Source organism: Eretmochelys imbricata, chromosome 12, assembly GCF_965152235.1.
Source record: "Eretmochelys imbricata isolate rEreImb1 chromosome 12, rEreImb1.hap1, whole genome shotgun sequence".
In the NCBI taxonomy this organism is placed as follows: domain Eukaryota; kingdom Metazoa; phylum Chordata; order Testudines; family Cheloniidae; genus Eretmochelys; species Eretmochelys imbricata.
In genome coordinates, this window is record NC_135583.1 from 41,078,926 (window position 1) to 41,098,657 (window position 19,732).

Sequence of the window (19,732 nt, forward strand, 5' to 3'; positions counted from 1 at the left end):
GTGTTGTCCTGGGGTTCCCATCGGGATCAGAGAGAACTGCATGTAGCCTGTGTTTGGAGAATGCAAATCCAATTACACAGCCCCCACTCATCGAGGTGGAAATAAGCTGCCGCTGCAAAAGGCTTTTGTCATGCTGTATCTGCTGCCTCTCCAGAGTTCTGCAGCAAGATTTCTGCACTGACTTTGCACGCTGGTGGCTTCTCGCGAGGAGCGGTGCAAACGCTCCTGTCTCAAGCTAGCCATCCCCAATGTACTTTTAAGCACACTGACTCATTTCTATGTGTTCTGTGGTCTCACGCCTGCTTCTCTGTTGTGTTAAGAGGATAGTAGGCAGCTTGCCTTTGAGTGGCATTTGTGCAACTTCCACTCCACTTAACAGCCAGTCTCAGACGTTTTGCGGTTACAATCTCATCCCTGTAGCTGCCTGTCACCAGGTGGTTGCCCCCTAGGTCCAGCTGGGCTGCTGGAGGGACGAGCTGCCAGCTCGTCCTTTGGTCTCTGTCTCTCTAATAGCCTATGCCTGAGCAATCGGGTGAGAAGCTTGGTAGGGATCTGGGCTGGGCATCCCCCCCCCCCCCGAGCTGCCGCAAGAGGGTTTCTGCAGAACCTGGGTGCCCTTGCTGCCCCCATAACTCTCTGAGCAGCCGGCAAGCACTGGGCGAGTGCTCGCTTACTTCCTGGGCGCTCAGATGTTGCATCAGCCCCTGGCAGGGTTGCCTGACAGCTGAGGTTAGAAAGCTCTGTAATCTTTTAATCAGTAGCACAGCTTTTCAGCCATCTGATGGAGAGGATGATTCACAAGGTATCCCCCTGCCCTAGCAGAGCAGGGATCATCACCGCCTCCAGGGCTGTGGGTCTCATAAGCATCTGGACAGATGAGTTTCCAGACAGTGCTCTGACATGCAGCACTGGAATTCCATCCTGCCACGGAGCCAACTTTGCCCTACGCTCCGTCTGTGGTGAAGTCTGTGTGAGCGCTGCCTGGGCTGCTTGTAGCTGACCCCAGCCAGGGGCTCTCCCTAGCAGACACCAAAGGGCTGAGGGTTCATTTGAGCATTTCATGTGTACTTTCCTTGGGGAGCCAAACCCCACTGATGTAGGGAATGTCTGCTGCAGGGCTTCTGCGTTCCCCCTCTGCCTTAGCCCTGGCTGCACTTCTCAGCCTAGCTCTCTCTCTTTCTATTCAGGTTGATAGAGTTGCACTCACCGGACAGCAGAAACACCCTGGTCCTGCGGTGCAAAGATACAGCAACAGCACATTCCTGGTTCACGGCCATCCACGCAAACATCATGGCCCTCCTCCCTCAGGTGCTGGCCGAACTCAATGCCATGCTAGGTGCCAACAATGCCACAGGAAGTAGCAAGGAGGTCAAGCACATTGCTTGGCTGGCGGAACAGGTATGCTGGGATGGAGGGCCCCTGATGTCTTGACCTTATTTGGGTAGAACTCATTTTTACAGGTGTGGTGGCAGTGCAGTCTAGCACTCTGCTTAAAGTGTAGCTGTGAAGAGATTCGTTTTCATTGGCAGGCCTGGGAACCGGTCAGCACTGCAGAGATTACAGCACTTTGGTAGTGGCTCGTGTGTTTTCTGTTCTCCTTTCTCCACTTACTACTGTGAGCCAAGAAGCCAGCTCAGTAATGGAATCCAATGGCAGCTGGAGCTATGTTAGAGACCTGTCCAGGGAGGGGTTTGTACCAATCCAGTTTTGGAAATGTAACTTCTACCTAAAACCATCCTGACCCATTTAATGTTTCAGAGCCAGCTTTCATCCCGGTAACCCTCCTCTCCTCTGGAGGTGTGGCCCCACTACCCACCCTGCAGGGGCATGTGCTGTAGTAGTGTTCGCCTGTTGTAGACGGGGCTGTAACCTCCTCACAGGCTTCCCATCCCTGTTGTGTGCAGGGTTTGTCTGTTCTGACTCTCAGAAGCCTGAGCTCGTTCCTAGCAGCACTAGGATGGTGCTTCAGTCAGCAGCTTTGCATGCACACAGGGCTCCAGGGTTTCTCATCTGAGTGTCTGTCCTCTCTCCTTCCCTCAATAATTCATTTCCCCTTTGGTCAAAACCTCACCTGATGCTCTTCCCCTTTATTTAAAGGCGCTAGGCGTATGCAGTTGTCTTACTGGCCTCTGTGTGCAATAAAACACCTCCTTTCTGGGTGGGAGTTCATGTTCCACGTGCCAGTTTCACACTTGACCCTAGGCTAGCAAAACTCCCTGGCTTCTGGTGCTTGGCTATCTGCGCACCATTCTGCATGCACCCCTTGGGTAACCAGACTGGCAGGAAAGGGTTGGCAATGCCATAATCTTGATGGGGATGAAGAATGGTTAAAGCAGAGACCCAGGGCCTGTGCACAGTCCTGTCACTGAGTCACGTGGCTGTGGCAAATCGACCACCCTGCCCATCTAGTAATGGGGTTGAGAACCCTCCTTGGAGCTAGGGGAAGTAACTTGCTTATACTGAAGTGCTTTTAGATCCTTGGGTACAAGATGCTATGCAAAGCAAAGCATTGTTGTGAGTAGGAAGACCTGGTAAAGCAGAGGTCATTCTTCACAGGCCCGTGGGAGGGACAGTTTGGGTTCAATGAAAATCTCTGACCCAGCAGTCTTGTGAAGTCCATGGACTTTTCCTGAGGTCCTGTACCTGATGCTCAGCTGGGCTCCCAGCTACATTGCTGTGCAATTGGGCCCTGAAACTAATGTAGGCAAGGCTATGTGAGAGAACCAATGTGAACATGACACTCCCTCACATTTCACTGAGCCTTCCCGGGGCTGTGTTCAGTTTCCAGTTAAAGATGTTAAACCAGCTCCAAGCTTCCTAGATCCTCTTCAGAGTGGCCTGGATCCTTTGTTCCTGCAGATACGAGGAGACAAAGGTGTGTCTGTGGGGATGGAATGTCCTGTGTATTTAAGCCAGTCACTTGATGTCAGCTGTTGGATGCGTGGGCTAGTGGCTAAAGCACATGACCAAGAGTTAGGTCTGGAATCTGTTCTGGGGTCTGCCACAGACTATGGCTTTGGGCAAGTCAGTCACACTCTGCCTCCACTTCCCAGTCTAACATAGGAGTCATGTTGACCTAACTTCAAGGGTTTGCAAAGGTTAATTTCTATTGTAAATATTATAAAGCAATGCACTCCTCCTGTGTGCAGTATGAAAACCACAACCTTGCAGAGTTAAAGGGCTGTATGTTGTGCAACAGTGCAGAAAACCCAGCAATGGGAACAGTCTCCCTCAAGGTATTCAGGCAGGTGAGCGTTTTAACAGCTAAAGGAAGGTAGGCCTATCTCCACACGGGTCAGAGCATGATTCCAGTGGGATGATTCCCACAGGCCAGTGGGACTGTGTCCTTTGAAGTGTTGCTGTGACAACAAGGAATTAGTTGTGACAACAAGGAATTAGTTGTAACATCAGGTCAGGGTCCATTGTGCTCCACTGTCCCGCTGCTGCAGGAGGCACTGTGGCTGCCCGTGGTCCCCATGCCTGGAACGTTGGGATGGCTTTAGCAGAGGAGTCTGTGACTCCAGAAGCATTTGTGAAGCACTTTGCGTTCCACCCCAGGAGCCTAGAGAGGGCTGGCCAGGTTCACAGCAAGCTGGGCTTATACCCTTCTGGGCTGTGCTCCTGTCCTGTTCCCTGCCCCCATGTGATGGGGCATAGTCTGAGTGAGAGGAAGCCAGCGCTTACCCTGCATGGCTTTCTGCTAGGGTGGTGAATCCCATTGATAGGCCTGGGCTCTCCCAGTTGCTGTGTGATCAGGACTGACTGACAGCATCTAGCAGTGCCCCCAGGCAGGGATGTGCGTGGCAGGTTCTGAGTGTCAGTCTGATGCCCACGCAGCATGAGCCCTCGACCATGGGATTTGCCCAGTCACCGAAGAGTTAGAACTATAGTCCCAGACTTGCCCTTATGTGAATTTGCTGATCCCAAAGTTGTAGTTTATCCTTGACCTCGCAAGTGTTTTCTTGGCCTGATAAGAGCTGGACTGCAGTTGTCCTTGGCATGGGATCTCCCGGGTGACTGGGCCCATTAGTGCCTTGCTGGCATTCCTCAGATGACGAGTTAATACATTCCCACAGCATAGTAATAAAGAGCCCACTTGACCCAGGGTCAGATTAGACTCTTTGGTGCCTGCTCCTTAGGGTGCAAGTACGGTTATTAGTCATTAGTACGGCGCAGGTTATTAGTACGGCGGAACAGCATGCTGCTTGCTTCAGACAGGGCTGGCTCTGGGCATGAAGGGAAATCCACTCTCATTAGTTTTCCAGCTTATTTTTCACCCTAGTGCTGTTGATCTCTCTGAGCAGATCGCCTCACCCAGGGAGGGAGGCGAGTACAAGTGTCCTGGATTGATTCCACATGGGGGCAGACAAGAGCACTACAACACATTGCCTGAACCCAGTGTGCCCCACGGAGAGGGGAAGGTGCTGGGCTCTGCTGCTGGGAGGGAGGGAGGGAGAGAGAGAGAGAGGCAGGAACTGAGAGTAGAAAAACTCCAAACCCAGTTCACTACTCCCTTCCTTAGTCTGCATCGCCCTGTCTGCTCTGTTACTCAGGCTCCTCTCCCCTTGCCTGGCTCTCCCCTCTGCCACTGGCACATTGTAAATTCTTTAACAGATGCACTAATCAGGAATGTCCTTTGGCCCCAAACTGCAGATCTTAGATACTCCCAAATGAGGATCCTTTGCCCCCTATGGCAGCACTCACTGCTTCCTGGACTGCATGTTAACAGCTCTCTTGACTTCTTGCAGGCTAGACTAGATGGAGGAAGGCAGCAGTGGCGGCCCATCCTCATGGCTATGACGGAGAAGGACTTGCTGCTCTATGATTGCATGCCCTGGACAAGAGACGCATGGGCATCACCTTGCCACAGCTACCCTCTTGTTGCTACCAGGTAGGATCAAAGCTTCCAAGTTGACTGGGGGGACATTTCTTTGATGAACGAAACCCTGCCCCGTACAGTGAAAGCCTTTCCCACTTAGTGCTTTTCACCCACCAGGCTCCAAGCGCTTTGTAAAGCTGCAGTTTTTCAGGGGAAATTGAGGCCCAGAGTTGGGACGTGACTTCCCCAGTGTCATGCAGTGAGTCTGACTGCCAGGATCAGACCTCTGGCCTCTGCCCAGTCTTCAGTCCACTAAACCACAGCTGCCTCAGCCCACAGCTCCAGCCAGGGCATTAACTGGAATAACATGGCTTGGGTCCTTCCTTGTGTGCTGCTGATAGGCCTCTCAGCAGCTCCTCACCTGGCTGCTGGGGCTAGGGTTGCCAACTGTCTAACCACACAAACCCAAACGCCCTTGCCCCGCTCCGGGGCCCCACCCTGCTCACTCCATCGCTCCTCCCTTCGTTGCTTGCTTTCCCCCACCCTCACTCAGTTTCACTGGGCTGCGGGAGAGGGTGGTGGTGGTGTGGGCTCTGGAGTCCAAGCCAAGCTTTAGCCTTCTATCTGGAGACCTCGGTGTCATTACTCCCCTGCTAACTCCTTCCATGATAAGCTATGGGGCAGGATGCATATGCGTTCTCCTCCCAGGCCCACTCTTGTTGCCAGTCCCACAAGTGAAAGGGAGTGGGGCATGGTGTGCTGACAAGCCTGTATTTTAGACAGCCTTTACAGCCTCCAAAACAAGAGTGTTTTGTTATTGTTGGAGCAGGGAGTGCAGCTGCTGTGATCAGAGCAGGGGTCCCCTGACGTGGGAGGGGCTGCAGGGTCTCGGCATGGTGAGATGTCTGCCTGCATCTTGTGTTGGGCTTCTTGAGTGCTGGAAGGGGGCTCTTGGCTACTTACCTTTTCATTTCTAGCCCCGTCTCCCTGTGAGTCGTCCTGGCTGTGCTACTTTGCTAGCAGCCTGAGTCCAGCCTTGCTGGGAGCTGGAGGTGCTGTCATGCTGCCAGAGAAAAGGTTCCGCCTGCCTGAGCAGGCTCCATGGTGCCTTGGTGTCATGTTCATATCCCTTGCTCAAGCCTCCCGGTGACACCCATAGGGGCATGTGCAGCTCCTGCCGCTGGATCAGTTCATGTTCCCTGCCAAGCCTTCGGCAGCCAGAACCATAGGAGGAAACATTCCTCTAGTCTGAGCGTTTCTGTAACATCTGGCTTGAGTCCTCCTGGAACAGGCTGATCCCTGCTTGGCATCTGCAGATGCAGGGCGTCTTGCCCATTGTCCCATGTCGCTGCTCAGTTTGTCACCTGTCACCTCCACAGGGCTGGTTCCAGGCAGCCCTTGGCTGCACCAGCTGGGAGGACGGAGGGGAGCTAGCTGCATCTCTAGAGTGCATCTGCCCAGAGAACCCCCAGCCCTAAGCACTAAGGAGTGTGCCTTTGCCAGCCTGCTGCCCATGTAAGGGGAGGGCAGTTTAAATAGCGTGTTAATTGTGTTACTGCCCTCCTCCCCTGGGCACTGCCTCCTAAACAGAGAATTCAGTCCTCGGCTGTCTAATGTGCCTCACTCAGTCTGGGAGCAGCGTCTCCCTAGTGTGCTCTGACCTTCTCCATTACTGCCTGGCTGCCTCTCTGGTGGACAGATTTCTGAGGCGCCCCTCGGTACATCGACAGAGTGGAGGCTGTGTGTGATTGGAGGCCGCAAGGGATCAAGCTGGGAGTGGCTGCTGGTTGGTGCTCGGTTTTTCACCCGTGACGCATGACTGGATGTTGGATGTGTGCATCGTGGAAAGGCGAGTGTTGTGTGACCCATGCATGTGGCTTCCCCAGGTCACTGTCCAGGAGCAAGTTGGCTCAAACAGTGGCTTAGGAGCAGCATAAGTCTCAGTTCGGCCACGCACCAGCCAATAAATCTGTATGAATGAACAAAAGCAGCCACCTCCCACGGAGATCTCCCTCCCTGCCCTGTGATGGAGGATCATTAACGAAGCACAGCTTGCTCCCTGCCACGATGGGAAGCAGCAGTATCCCTGCACGATGTCTCCCTGGCCACTGTGCAGTCACACTGGTGTCCTTCTTCTCTGAGTAACGTCCCTCTTGCTCTCCCATGTGATCCGCAGGCTGGTTCACTCTGGCTCCGGACGCAGATCACCTCCGGGATCCGAGCTCACCTTTGCAACAAGGACAGGCTCTCGCCAGGGCATTGAAATGCACGTTTTCAGGGTGGAGACGCATCGGGACCTCTCCTCCTGGACCAGGATGCTAGTTCAGGGCTGCCATGCTGCTGCGGAGCTGATAAAGGAGGTGTCCTTAGGTATGCTGGCTGGTATCTTGTTTCGGGGAGCAGTTACTATCTGTCTGGAACCCCGCTTCTCCCTCCTGAGTTGCTCAACTGCCAAGAAATCAGTTGATCACCTACCCTCTGGGCTGGAGTCCCAGCAGCTCTCCCTAGCTGAGCAGAGTCAGACCTGTGAGCGTTTGGATAGGGGGCCGCTTAGCATTCACAAACACGCAAGAGAGAGCTGTGGGACATGGTTTGGAATTAAGACTCAGAGGGACCCAAGAAAAGTAAGTGTAGGAAACTTAACACTGAGGTGCCCAGTCTGTTCAGGCTAAACGGCATGCCTGGAGTCTCAGCTCGCTGACTGCGATTCTGGTGGAGATAGTGACACAGGAGGTCACGGTGGGGCCACGTGGCCCCACCGAGCTCTGGGTCTTGGGTGAGAGATGTTCTCTGCTATAACTGAGGGACTCTTGCTAGTCTCTAACAAAGCCCAGGTACTGTCGGAGCGAATCCCTTGCCCTTCTCTACTTCTTTCCGTAGGAAGATCCGAGTGCTTTCATGTGCTCAGAGATGGCCAGTGTCCCACTGGAGCTGAGGCTAGTGGGAGGTGATGGTGATAGTGCAGTGAAACTGGAAGGTTGATTAAAGTTCGCACCTAATTGGTTGGTGGAGCAGCCTAATCAAAAGGAAGCCAATTATCTCTCAGCCCCTGGTGGTGCACAACACACCTTCATTGCCTCAGCACTTCCAGGTGTGTGCTGGTTTCCTGAGTTATATGGAATGTGTGGCTCTCTTGATAGGCAGACAAGCCTGAGTGGAAAGTTTTATCCGTCTGGACGCTGGCCATTAGTCCATCTCCCCAGCATAAGGACAACGTCATTAATATCCGGAGGTGCCGTGACTACAGTGTGATTGGCAGAATCTGTGATTCTGAGACATGCTTCTGGCATGCAGCTGGAGCTGAGCACTGGGAAAGCCAGCTTTGTTCCTGTATTCTGAACACTTGAGGCTGCCTATAAATTTGAGAACAGAGAGGAGCTGGGCAGTACGGCCCTGGGCGCAGGAAATCAGTCCAGCCAGTGCGGGTGTGAATTGGCATGTCCCTGCAGAGTCATTCTGCTGAAGTCCTGAGCCCCTGTGCACCTAGAAAAGCTAGTTTCAGCCTTGCTAGCTGGAGTCTTCCAGCTTGGGGCCAGGAGAGGGCTCAACAGCAGAGAGATGGAAACAGCCAAAAACGAAGTTCTAGGCTGAGGAGAGGGGGGGTTGGGTCTGTTGTTACCTATGGCTTAAAAGCTCCCTCTAGTGTTCTGAAGAGAATAGCACACATTCTACAAGTCCTTCCACCTTTTGAAGGCTTTAATTGTTGTGGTTTTTGTCTTGTTTTTTTCATGTAAAAACTGCGTTATTGGTTGCTGTTAACATGTGAGAGTAAATATTGATCCCAAACATGAAATCAACCATTTATGAAAAGGACAAGCAAGATCCCCGAAGAATTACGTGAAATTGGATAAAGAGATGTTAATTAAGGAGGCATCTTGTAAACTGGAATCATTTCACTGTCTTGGGCATTGCAGCTACAAACAGCTCATAAACAGCGTAGCATGTTCCAAAAACCGTTAGAGCCATGGCGGTTCTATACAGCAAACCATCTGCTAGTCCACCCTTAAGATGCACTGGCATTCCATTATCCTCCTGAAAAAGCTTCTGCTTCTCTGGAACTGTGTTCGCAACTTGTCTGCGTGAAGCATTGCTTATGGTCCTCTGGGAAATTTGCTGATGAGCCAGCAGGTTCCGCAGCATCTTGGCCCTGGTCCCTTTGCTGAGCCTCTTGCTTGCCACGGTCATCTTACTGGGAAGCACTAAAATGAGGTGGCAGGCCAGCTTTCATCCTGCTGCAATAGCAGCTTAATTGCTGCAAGGAGAATAGATTTTTATCAAAACTGTTAGTTTTATTTGTTAACGCAAAGGCCTGCAGATAGTTGGGAGAAAAGCGGTTTTGTGAAGTCAGGTCCCGCTCTAACATTAGGGCCTGAGAAAGGCTCACATTCTATCAGGAGTCCTCCAGCAAAGATTGGAGAGCCACTCTAGCATGACTAACAGTAAAAGACCAGCAGAAAAAAACAACTTTTAAAAATGCTTTCAGGGCGTCTTTATACATCCCAAACCTACGTCTTGTCCTTTGGAGGTTCCCCTTGATAGGAGAGTTCAGAATAGGTTAATGGTGTCTCTGATCGCTGATCATTACTGTGAGCTCTTTGTGTCCACAGTGAGCAGAGAAACCCCAGAGAGCTTTCTTTTCATGTTTAAGTATTGGATGAGATGGGTTTCTGAAAGGGACTGGAGAGCGGAAGGCAGGCCTAGACTGACAGGCTAAGCCACCGCCCTGTGCATTCTTGGTGAGTTAGTTCATCCTATGTTCCCCGCCCCTCTCGCTGCCGGGCTGTGAAGGCACAAACTGAGCAATTCTGCTCTTCCTGGGCGCAGATCCTGTGTCATGCTGGTGCCTCAAGGAAGTTCCAGGTTGAGCTGTCCCAGGACACAGCCAGAGTGGCTCTGACTGACAGACCATCCCAATCTCCAGCAGGACATTAGTCTTCATGCACCCATCTAGTTACATGATTGAGATCCCAGGCTTTCTGCTTTTCTGAGATGCTTCCTCTGCTAGTGTCATCACCATGCTGCTGCTTTAACTTTCCAGAGGTATTTCTTCCCTTGGTGACATCTACCAGTCTCTGCTCCTGGTTTTTAGCTGTACCAGGCAACATCATCCCTGTCCCAGAGACTTGTCCATTCAACCCCGCCTGGTCCCCAGTCTCTTCCCTTTTTCTATGCAGTGGTTCCATTTGTGTGCTCTCTGGGCAGTCGGCAGCATGGTGAATTTCCCAGCTCCTGGCTCCGCAAAGGGGACTGCCAGTCTCATCCCAGGAGTTAGGAAACACCCTGGTGTCCCTTGGTGATGCTTTTGTAGGCTAGGTGCACAATTGCTTTTGTAGGCTAGGTGCACAATTGTGTAGTGAAGGTGAAGAATTTCCACTTGATCAGCTAAACAGTAATAAGTCACCAGGACCAGATGGTATTCACCCAAGAGTTCCGAAGGAACTCAAATGTGAAATTGCAGAACTAACTGTAGTTGGTAACCTATCATTGAAATTAGCTTCTGTACCAAATGACTGGAGGATAGATAATGTGATGCCAATTTTTAAAAAGGGCTCCAGAGATTACCCCGGCAACTACAGGCCAATAAGCCTGACTTCAGTACTGGGCAAACTGGTTGAAACTATAGTAAAGAACAAAATTGTCAGACACATAGATGAACGTAATTTGTTGGGGGAAGTGTCAACATGGTTTTTGTAAAGGGAAATCGTGCCTCACCAGTCTACTAGAATTCTCTGAGGGGGAGTCAACAAGCATGTAGATAAGGGTGATCCAGTGGATATAGTATATTTAGATTTTCAGAAAGCCTTAGTCAAGGTCCCTCACCAAAGGCTCTTAAGCAAAGTAAGCTGTCATGGGATAAGAGGGAAGGTCCTCTAATGGATTGGTAACTGGTTAAAAGATAAGAAACAAAGGGTAGGAATGAATCGTCAGTTTTCAGAATGGAGAGAGGGAAATAGTGATGTCCCCCAGGGTTCTGTATTGGGGCCCAGTCCTATTTAACGTATTCATAAATGATCTGGAAAAAGGGGTAAACAGTGAGGTGGCAAAATTTGCAGATAGTACAAAACTACTCAAGATAAGTCCCAGGCAGACTGCGAAGAGCTACAGAAGGATCTTTCAGAACTGGGTGACTGGGCAACAAAATGGCTGATGAAATTCAATGTTGATAAATGCAAAGTAATGCACATTGGAAAACATAATCCCAACTATGCATACAAAATGAGGAGAGATTAATAAGACTGGGACTTTTCAGCTTGGAAAAAAGATGACTAAGGGGGAATATGATCGAGGTCTATAAAATCATGCCTGGAGAAAGTGAATAAGGAAGTGTTGTTTACTCCTTCTCATAATACATGAACTAGGGGTCACCAAATTAAATTAATAGGCAGCAGGTTTAAAACAAACAGAAGGAAGTATTTTTTCACACAACACAGAGTCAGCCTGTGGAACTCCTTTCCAGAGGATGTTGTGAAGGCCAAGACTATAACAGGGTTCAAAAAAGAACTAGATAAGTTCATGTAGGATAGATCCATCAATGGCTATTAGTCAGGATGGGCAGGGTGGTTGTCCCTTGCCTCTGTTTGCCAGAAGCGGGGAATGGGCGACAGTGGATAGATCACTTGATGATTACCTGTTCCTCTGGGGCACCTGGCATTGGCCACTGTTGGAAGACAGGGTACTGGGCTAGATAGACCTTTGGTCTGACCCAGTATGGCCGTTCTTATGTTCTTAATGTTGGGACACAGTGTCCAGTGCAGCGGTTGCGGGCTCTGTCTTTGCAGTGGTGGGGAAAGGCTTGGGGGCATGTTCTCTGAGCTGGCTGGCTGCTCCTGAAGTTCTGTGCTCTGTTTATGTGCAGGCTGCACATTGAATGGCCAGGAGGTGAAGCTCACAGTCCATTATGAAAATGGATTCACACTCTCCAGGGAGGAAGCATGCTCCACCCACACCCTGTTCCTCTACCCCTTTGAGAAGCTCAGAGTTTCTGCAGATGATGGCATCAGGAACCTCTACTTGGATTTTGGTGGTCCTGAGGGGGAGCTGGTGAGAACGGGGCTGGGGATGCAGCATGATGCTGTATTTTGTGGGGTGGGAAGGATTCGGGTTTGTCCATTGTCAAACTACTGTGTGACTTGAGTTAATTTCAGGTGCTCAAAACCTGTCTCACCCTTCCAGACGCTCCCATCCCACCCCCTATGGCCCTCACCTCCATGAGCTGAACTCTTACAGAGCCTGAGAGAGCTGCCCTGGGAGATTCCACTCTCACAAGGCTGGGTACCATTGGGCCAAACGATCCCTGTCTGCTTAGACATACTGGGAGAGCCAGTCCTTCCCAAACCATGCTGGTGGCTGATCATTACTGTGCAGACACGTCACTCCCAGATCCCAAGGGGCAGGTGGATTGGTAGTCTGTTGCTTGTTGAAACCAGACTGAGCAGTGCAGCCTCAATGGTGATTACAGGCCCTCTGTGCTTTGGGCCCAGCTTTTCCAACCCCTTGGGAATTGGGGGTGTGGGGATTGGCGGTTCCCAGGGGGCAAGCTCAGCTCAGGGTCTGCTCTTCCCTGCTGTGTGAGAAGCTCTTTGTAACCATTAGTCTCTGTTGTTGAGTGGGAGCTGAACACCTTGCCAGTGAGCACCCAGGCTGCTGTCTCTGTCTTGGGGTGGTTTGCTTGCAATCTGTATAGTGTCTCTTCTGCCCCAAGGATAGCCCTGTGCTATGTGTGGGACTGATGGAGTCTCTTGTGCTTTCTCTCCAGACCCTGGACCTGCACTCCTGTCCCAAACCCATTGTTTTTGTGTTGCACACTTTCTTGTCAGCCAAAGTCACCCGTATGGGACTGCTTGTGTAAGAGGTGAAGGGTCCCAACAGTTCTGAACAACACATCTACTGTCCCAGCAGCAAAAAAGCACAAAAGACCCTAGTTTGTGGTGTCCTCCTGCAGTACCAGTGCCTTGACAAAGACTGACTCATGTCAGAACCATGACGGTGTGGAAGGAAGCTCCTGCCCTCCTTAGAGCCATAGCCAGAAATTCCAGCCTCTCCACAATCCCCTGGAATAACTGCTCTACCTGACTAGATGATGCCTAGGCCAGGCTGCAGCTGGTAGCTGAATACTGAGATCTGGGGAGACACAGTTCTGGCATTCTCCCTTTCCAGCCACTTCCTGGCTGTTGGCAATTTCAGAGACTTTTCTTCCTGACACCCCTGGGATTCGATTGTCACCCTGAAGGCTCGACGTAAAGCCCAGCACCCGGCACTCATCTGCTGCAAGAAGAGAGCCGTTGTCATGGGGCTGTGAGCGGGGGAGCTGGTTAGGGTAGGAACTATAACCAATCCGTATGAAGTCATTTTTATTGCTTACCAAATGTGCCTTCGGCTGAAGGTGGGTGGTGCTTTACTGGAGATGGGGATGAGGAGACTGAGAGTTCAGTGCTGTTCGCTCTGGAAGAGTGCTCCATGAGCCCCTGCTCTCAGCTCGTTTCAAGCTGCCTGGTCTCCTCTGGAGAGAAGTGAGTCATTACAAAGATGGACTTGCGGCTGTGTGGCAGCTCTCACAGGATCGTGTAGGTGAGGCTGCGTTTGGTGAGGATTCCTCGTGGTGGGAGGGGGACTCTTCTGAGAGCTGGTGAATCCCTGCCTCTTCCTTTTGCAGTTGATAAATATTGGGGGACGGTATGCAGTACGTAGCCCCTTCCCCTGGGCTTCTGACCTTAGTCACTGAGTCAGAGATGGGAACTCTGAAGGACTGATCCAGCTCCCTCTGTTGCCACAAAGCCACCTTCCCAGAGGTCCTTGGTAAGGAAGAGGCCTGCCCTTCTCACTAGCCAGTGGGTTTAGATCCCCCTTGCTGAGTGGGATGGATAATCAGGGAGATTTCAGTTGCTTTTCTGACTTCCTTTGGGCACCTGGTAACATCCTGAATACAGAGCACTTAGATGGTGCTTTTCATTGATGCTTCTTACCGAGGCCCCCGGTAGTCAAATGCGACAGGACAGATGCCACTTGGCTGGATCAGTAGCACAGAAAAGCCAGCTGGCTGCGTGTTCTGAAATGAGCTGGAATGCATAAAGCAGCTGATGACCATATAGTGATGCACACAGCATCTGGGCCTGGCAACTTTCTTCTGAGACCCTAGCAGCATCCTCTCTCCTTTCCTGGTGCTGGGCTGCCTGTCTCCCTCAGCCTATGCTAAGCCCATGTGCCCAGGTGTGTGGGCTGCAGAGAGGTGGGTGACAGGGGCCTGTGACTTTGAAATACCTGGGAGACCAGGTCAGGGGACAGTATCTTTTATTGGACCTACTTCTGTCAGTGAGAGGGACCAGCTTTCGAGCCTCACAGCTGTGTGAATGCTTGCAATACCTGTCGTTGGCACAGCCTATCCCATTCCTAAAGAAGCTCTTCTGAAGCATCTGCAGGGCTGAGGGGAGGCAGCTCATCCACCAGAGGCAGGGAAATTGCAGTGCTTCCTTCACTCTGGTGGCAGTATTTTAACACAGGGCTTTTAGAAGCCCCCTCCCAGCACATCACTGACCTCTTCCCAACAGGACTCAGGGCACCTGGCAATGCAGCCTGGCTCAAAACTCTGAGAAACAGATTCACTGCGTAACCCAGACCTTCAGCGGGGCCTGCACCCGCCAGCTCTCTTCCTAGATTCCTGTTTTCTCTCATGCTTGGGAAGAGCTGGGACACCCAGAGATGGGGGGCAGGGACTCCAGGAGCTCCACTGTATGCACACGACAGGTGGCTTGGACCGTCCTTTGAGGCTCTGCCTGCTTCCTTGGAGCTTCTCTAGCACTCACGGTTGTGAGCATTCGATTCCTAGTGTAGGTTGCTCAGGATTAACTCCTGGGATTCAGCTTGTCAAGTTACCAGTGTGCTGAGCTCTCCAAGACTGGCCAGAGCCTTGTGGGACACTCACTCTATCTGCAGGCCAGTACGGTAGCCCTTCTACAGACCATCTCCTTAGTGGCACAGATCAACTGCTTGACTTAAGGTGAGAATTCACAGCACAAAACATTTGAAGATGAACCCGAGAGGATGCCTCCTCGAGCCCAGCCTTCTCCAGAACGGGCTCGCAGTGTGTGAAGCAGTGATCCTGGAGGGCACGCTTCCTTTAAGTGCGGGGTGAAGCAAAGCTGATTTGACCAGAGTGTCCTGCCAGCGCAGCAGCCTGCTGAAACCCTAGGGAGGGAGTGTTGTTCACAGGCCCCTCACAACCATGTGGCCTATGCCCGATGCCTAGCAGCTCATTTCCAAATGCTGTTTTAGGAACCAACAAAAAACAATTCATTTGAAACATGTTTGTTTAAACAACAAATCATGCCAGGTTATAAAATACTTAGAATAGTGTCTTAGCTGATTGGAGTTTATGGAGTGAATATAAGGTAAATATAAAGTGTAAGTTCCCGCACAGTTCTGGTTTGGATAGGTTTGTGTTCACCCAACACACTGTTATCCGTTCTGTGGACCAACCTGAAGAGCTGTCATTTCCACGCAAGGCCGTTAAGCTCTTCAATCTATTTTATCTGCTCTTAAAGTGGATATTTTAGCTCTAGTATGGTTGGGGTTTGTCCCATCAGTACAGCGAGTGCTGGAAAGCACAGAGTCTGCATGCTGAAAAATCTACTGCAGGGACAGTAAACTGAAGCCTCAGTTTCTTAGCCAACCCATAAAGAAATATTCAACTCCACAAGGTGATGAAGCTGTTACTCTGAAACTAGTCTAACATGGTAACAGCCGTGTTAGTCTGTATTTGCAAAAAGAAAAGGAGTACTTGTGGCATAAGCTTTCATGTAGCTACAGCTACAGCTCACAAGCTTATGCTCAGATAAATTGGTTAGTCTCTAAGATGCCACAAGTACTCCATGTTAGACTACTTTCTTATCTAAATGTCCTGTTTTTTTTAATCTGCAGCTTCACCACACTGGTGGCTGTAAAGCATCTAGAATATTTTTACATTTAGAGCCTAGGCCAGTTTGGTCTCTTACCAAAAGCCACAAGTCAACTTAAATTGGAATTCTGGACAAGGTCCCTCCTTCTCCCAGGAAAACATGGCTTGCTAGGAACCAGGTTTCCGAGGGTAAAGGTGGGGTCCATCAGCAGGGGAATATTCATCCCTGTTGTATAATTACTAGAAGTGTGAGAAGTGTCAGTATATCACATAAAATGGGACAGCCTCCCCCTTCCCCCCATATTATTCCTTTGTTCTGCAAATTACCTAATAAGCTGCTATGCAAATTCTGTTGTGCCCTGGCTGATTTCAAGGGGTTAGCTATCCCTGAGAATTTCAGGGAAGGACTTATAGACTTAAGCACTTTCTCTGCTTTTTTATTTTGCTCTGACACTTAAGGTTGAGTGGTTGCTATTTTAAGCTCTGGTGGTAGTCACTGATTGTCAGTACTGCTCATGATCTGTGCAAAACTTCAGTGTAAATGCCTTGCTGTCAGTGAGGTGAACTCTTCCCAAATTGTCTCTCACTAGCAAAGCTCTGGTTGAGGTGGCAACTGAAATGTCCAGAGTAGACGCCAAATCGAATTGCATGTGATGGATGCTTGGCTTAACAGGAGGTTACTTTCACTCATTTCGATTTTTGTGGGAGGTGGGGGAGTACTTAGTACCTCCCTTGTCATAACCGCCCACTACAGGCTGAGCTGGTGCCCTTGTGCACGGCCAGCTGGAGTGAAGTACAGTATGGTCTGTCTTCCCCTTTGCATCAGACATGGTATAGTTAATGTGCAGAAAGGCTCGTGCTGCCAGCCTGGAACGGTCTCCCAACAGACCCAGGTTCCTTCCCAGGCTTCGCTGTGTTAGGAATTACATTCTGTCCTGTTTAAGCAATCACTTTTGAGCCTTTTGCCACAAAGCCTGAATTCGATCCTGACTTGCTTCACCAGAGAAGCCCCTGAGATCTCTCAGCCTAGTCCCCAGAGAACCTGTGTCCAAACCAGACCCATCTTCTCATTCGCGTGAGCATGAGTGTCCACTGAAAGGAAGCTTAGGTCTGTTGCGGATCAGAGGTACTTGGGAAAACTGCCAGTTTGCACTTGGCCTAGTTCTTCCCAGGGCTGTCTTTCATTCATGCCAAATATCTGCCCTGTTACAGAATGCTGCATGCCCATCTGGAATGCTGTGAGCTGTCGCTTACTCTGGAATCTCAGGTCCTCTTAGCTTTTAAGGTTTTTAATGTTTTAATTTGGTATTAAAAGCCTGTTCTATGGACTGAATTTCTAATGCTCAAGCCCCCACTGTGTCCCAGCTCCTCCCCAGCAGCGTTGAGTTACCAGATTTGTCTGCAGTGGGCATCCACTGTGTGCCTCAACTGGCCTCATTTGTTTCTGGTGGCAGCAGACTCCCCTCTTCCCAGAGCCTGTGTAGAGACATGGGGAAATGTACAAACTCCTGGGAGCTTGCCCTGTCTGTTCCCTGTAAGTGAGGGAAAGGGCTCCAGAATGTCTGCAAGAGACTCTGCTCCTGCCCTGTCTCAAATCTGTGCAAACCTCTGGATTTTGAGTGAGGCGGTGTGTTGGAAAGCTGGAAAATGCCCCATGCCTCGGCAGCTGGAGAGCTCTGTTACAGCGTTCCATATGGAAGCTACGCTACTGAGAGGCATCCCAGGTTATCCTTGGAAACCAGAGGGAGGAGAGGAGAATATCTATGCTGAGCTTGTGTTTTCCAGAATAAGAGCAGGCAAGTGTCTTAAATATGGCCATCAGCCTGGATGGCAATATGGTGGTGTGTAATTAAACTAGTGAATGGTGCTTGCAAAACCTTACACAAACTGTGTAGACTTTAAAAGCTATCAGGGAATGGAATTTAGACTGGTCAAAGTCCCTTCTCATCAATCAATTCCTCCTAACAGCTCCTCTTCAAACAGCACGTGTGGGATTGACTCCCAGAGTTAATACTCTGCAAAATCTTTGCAGATGCTTGTGCTTTTCCCAATACAGCATTTCTATTTCTGTGGCTAATTCACACAACTGAGAGCCAACATGGCATGCAGGACTTAGTTTGTAATGAAAGAGGTGCCAGGGCTCAAGCTGTTTTTTTACTTTCATAACTGATGCACCAAACCCGGAGGTGCTGGAGCTCAGCCCTGGCAAAAATTAAGCACTGATCACATGTAGAAACGATGCCACGCTTTCCTTTAGAAGGAGGCTGGTAGCTTCTTCGCATTAGATAATAAGCAATGAAGAAAATGGATGTGAAACTAGTAAAAGCAAATGTTCTTTGAGTCTGGCTGCGGATCCTGCTCCAGATGTGCACGTGCTTCATGGGATCCACATGTACAGAGCATCTTGAAGCACCATGGTTGGTGTAAGGCTAAGTAACCGTTCTCTACAGCCAGCCCACCTCTGCCTTTGCCTTTATGCTGCCAGGATTTTGCTACATGAGTTAATTCTGTTTCTGCTGCTGATCTGACAGTATCCTGGCCTGCAGCACAGTACATCAAAACATTGATTTCACTTTCATGTTCTAGAATTTGGGGGAACTACAGGGCTAGTTCTACCTGGTTTTAAAATAAATTAATTTGCAGTGACATCTCTTCTCTGCCAAAGAAAATTAAAAAAAAAAAAAAATCCTTTGGCACATCAATGTTTTTGGAGCTCCATTTTCCTTGTAGCATATCTGCCTGTCTGGGATCAGCCAGTGTTGGGGATCTCACTACAGTGTATTAGTGTTAAGTTTACAATTTGGGTAAATAGAGCATTACAAGGCCCAGGTGCAAAAGACAAAAACCCTGTAAGTATAACTGGCCCCAGGTCATCTGAAGAATAAATTGCACAGAACCACTACAAATAAACTGTTTTTTAACCTGTGCAAACTCTATGCCATTTGATATATGGTCAAGGCACAGACTGTAACACTCCCATAGAAAAACTAAAATAACATGCAATCATTTCTATTTTTGTATTCTTTGTAGTTCACTATTTATACGATTCTTCCTTTTTTGAGGTTTTTAATCTCACGCTTTTGGAACTTCCAAGTTACCAAATCCAAATAACCCAATGGTGAAAAGCAGGGGAGTTCGTGTATTCTACAATCACATTAAAGCTTTATGTGTACTCTATAAATATAGATGCATAGACAACCTATTGTCCCTTGAGTTGCATGTTAACTGTATAGTATTGTACATTACAATGAAAATGTAACTTAAGGGCAAGTGTAACCTTTATACTGTAAATAACAATAAAGGCTTTTATGCTTTTAGATTTTTATGTTGCGTTTTCTCTATGGAACATGTTTTGTCTGGGATATGAGACGCTGTTTTGCCAGTCAAGATGGAAAACATTACTCCCTACCCTCCTCTGCCACAAGCTTAGGGGAGCAAACAAAAAAAAACCCAAAACACCAAGCAATGCAGTCGTGCAGCACTCCTGGAAGCTGGCAGCCAGGGAGACCACCTAATCATAGAACAGGAGCCTCTGCTTTTCCTGCCACACACGGTTCTGTGTTGGAGGGGCAGGTAGGGGGCTTGGCAGAACCCCCAGGACAACAGTGGATGTGTGGTGTTCATGCCCCATTGAGATTCAAGAGGCAATTCATCCATTTGAAACATGGGCTCTCTGCCGGCTCACAGAACTGTCCCTGCATCAGTTACATCAAGCTTTTCTTCTCCCCCATGAGGGCAAGAAAGTGTGTGTGTGTTTGTTTTTTGTTAAAACTGAAATTCTCACATAAGCACATGATTGGAGGAGCTAGGACCTTAGGTATTGGCCTACAGAACTTATGCCTTAAAGCAGCCCTGGATGAATGGGGCTCTGTTGGGAGGCCCATGGCCCAATAAGCATCTGTTTGTTGCTGTGATGTTCCAGGTGGCAAGAAATCTCACCCAGACAACGCAGTATTCAGAAAAGTGTTAGGGTTTAACAATGGAAGAGTCTGCCTACCATGGAAAGGCCTGCATGTACAGAC

At 49.7% G+C, this 19,732-nt stretch overlaps 1 protein-coding gene and 1 pseudogene across 2 annotated transcripts in view; one reads left to right on the forward strand and one right to left on the reverse strand.

Annotated features, from left to right (window-relative positions):
• Positions 1–19,027, forward strand: part of SNTB2 (syntrophin beta 2) — a 50,203-nt gene extending 31,176 nt beyond the window's left edge. The window contains exons 3-7 of one of the 2 annotated variants that reach the window (XM_077831192.1): positions 1,188–1,415; positions 4,769–4,891; positions 6,996–7,189; positions 11,676–11,860; positions 12,576–19,027. In XM_077831192.1, coding sequence (XP_077687318.1) covers positions 1,188–1,415; positions 4,769–4,891; positions 6,996–7,189; positions 11,676–11,860; positions 12,576–12,668 — 823 coding nt within the window. In that variant the 3' untranslated portion in view covers positions 12,669–19,027. Of the gene's footprint in view, positions 1–1,187; positions 1,416–4,748; positions 4,892–6,995; positions 7,190–11,675; positions 11,861–12,575 lie in introns of both variants that reach the window. The other variant, XM_077831191.1, reaches the window with a different exon arrangement.
• Positions 8,680–9,004, reverse strand: LOC144272842 (cytochrome c oxidase subunit 7A2, mitochondrial pseudogene; annotated as a pseudogene).
• Positions 19,028–19,732: the final 705 nt, after the last annotated feature.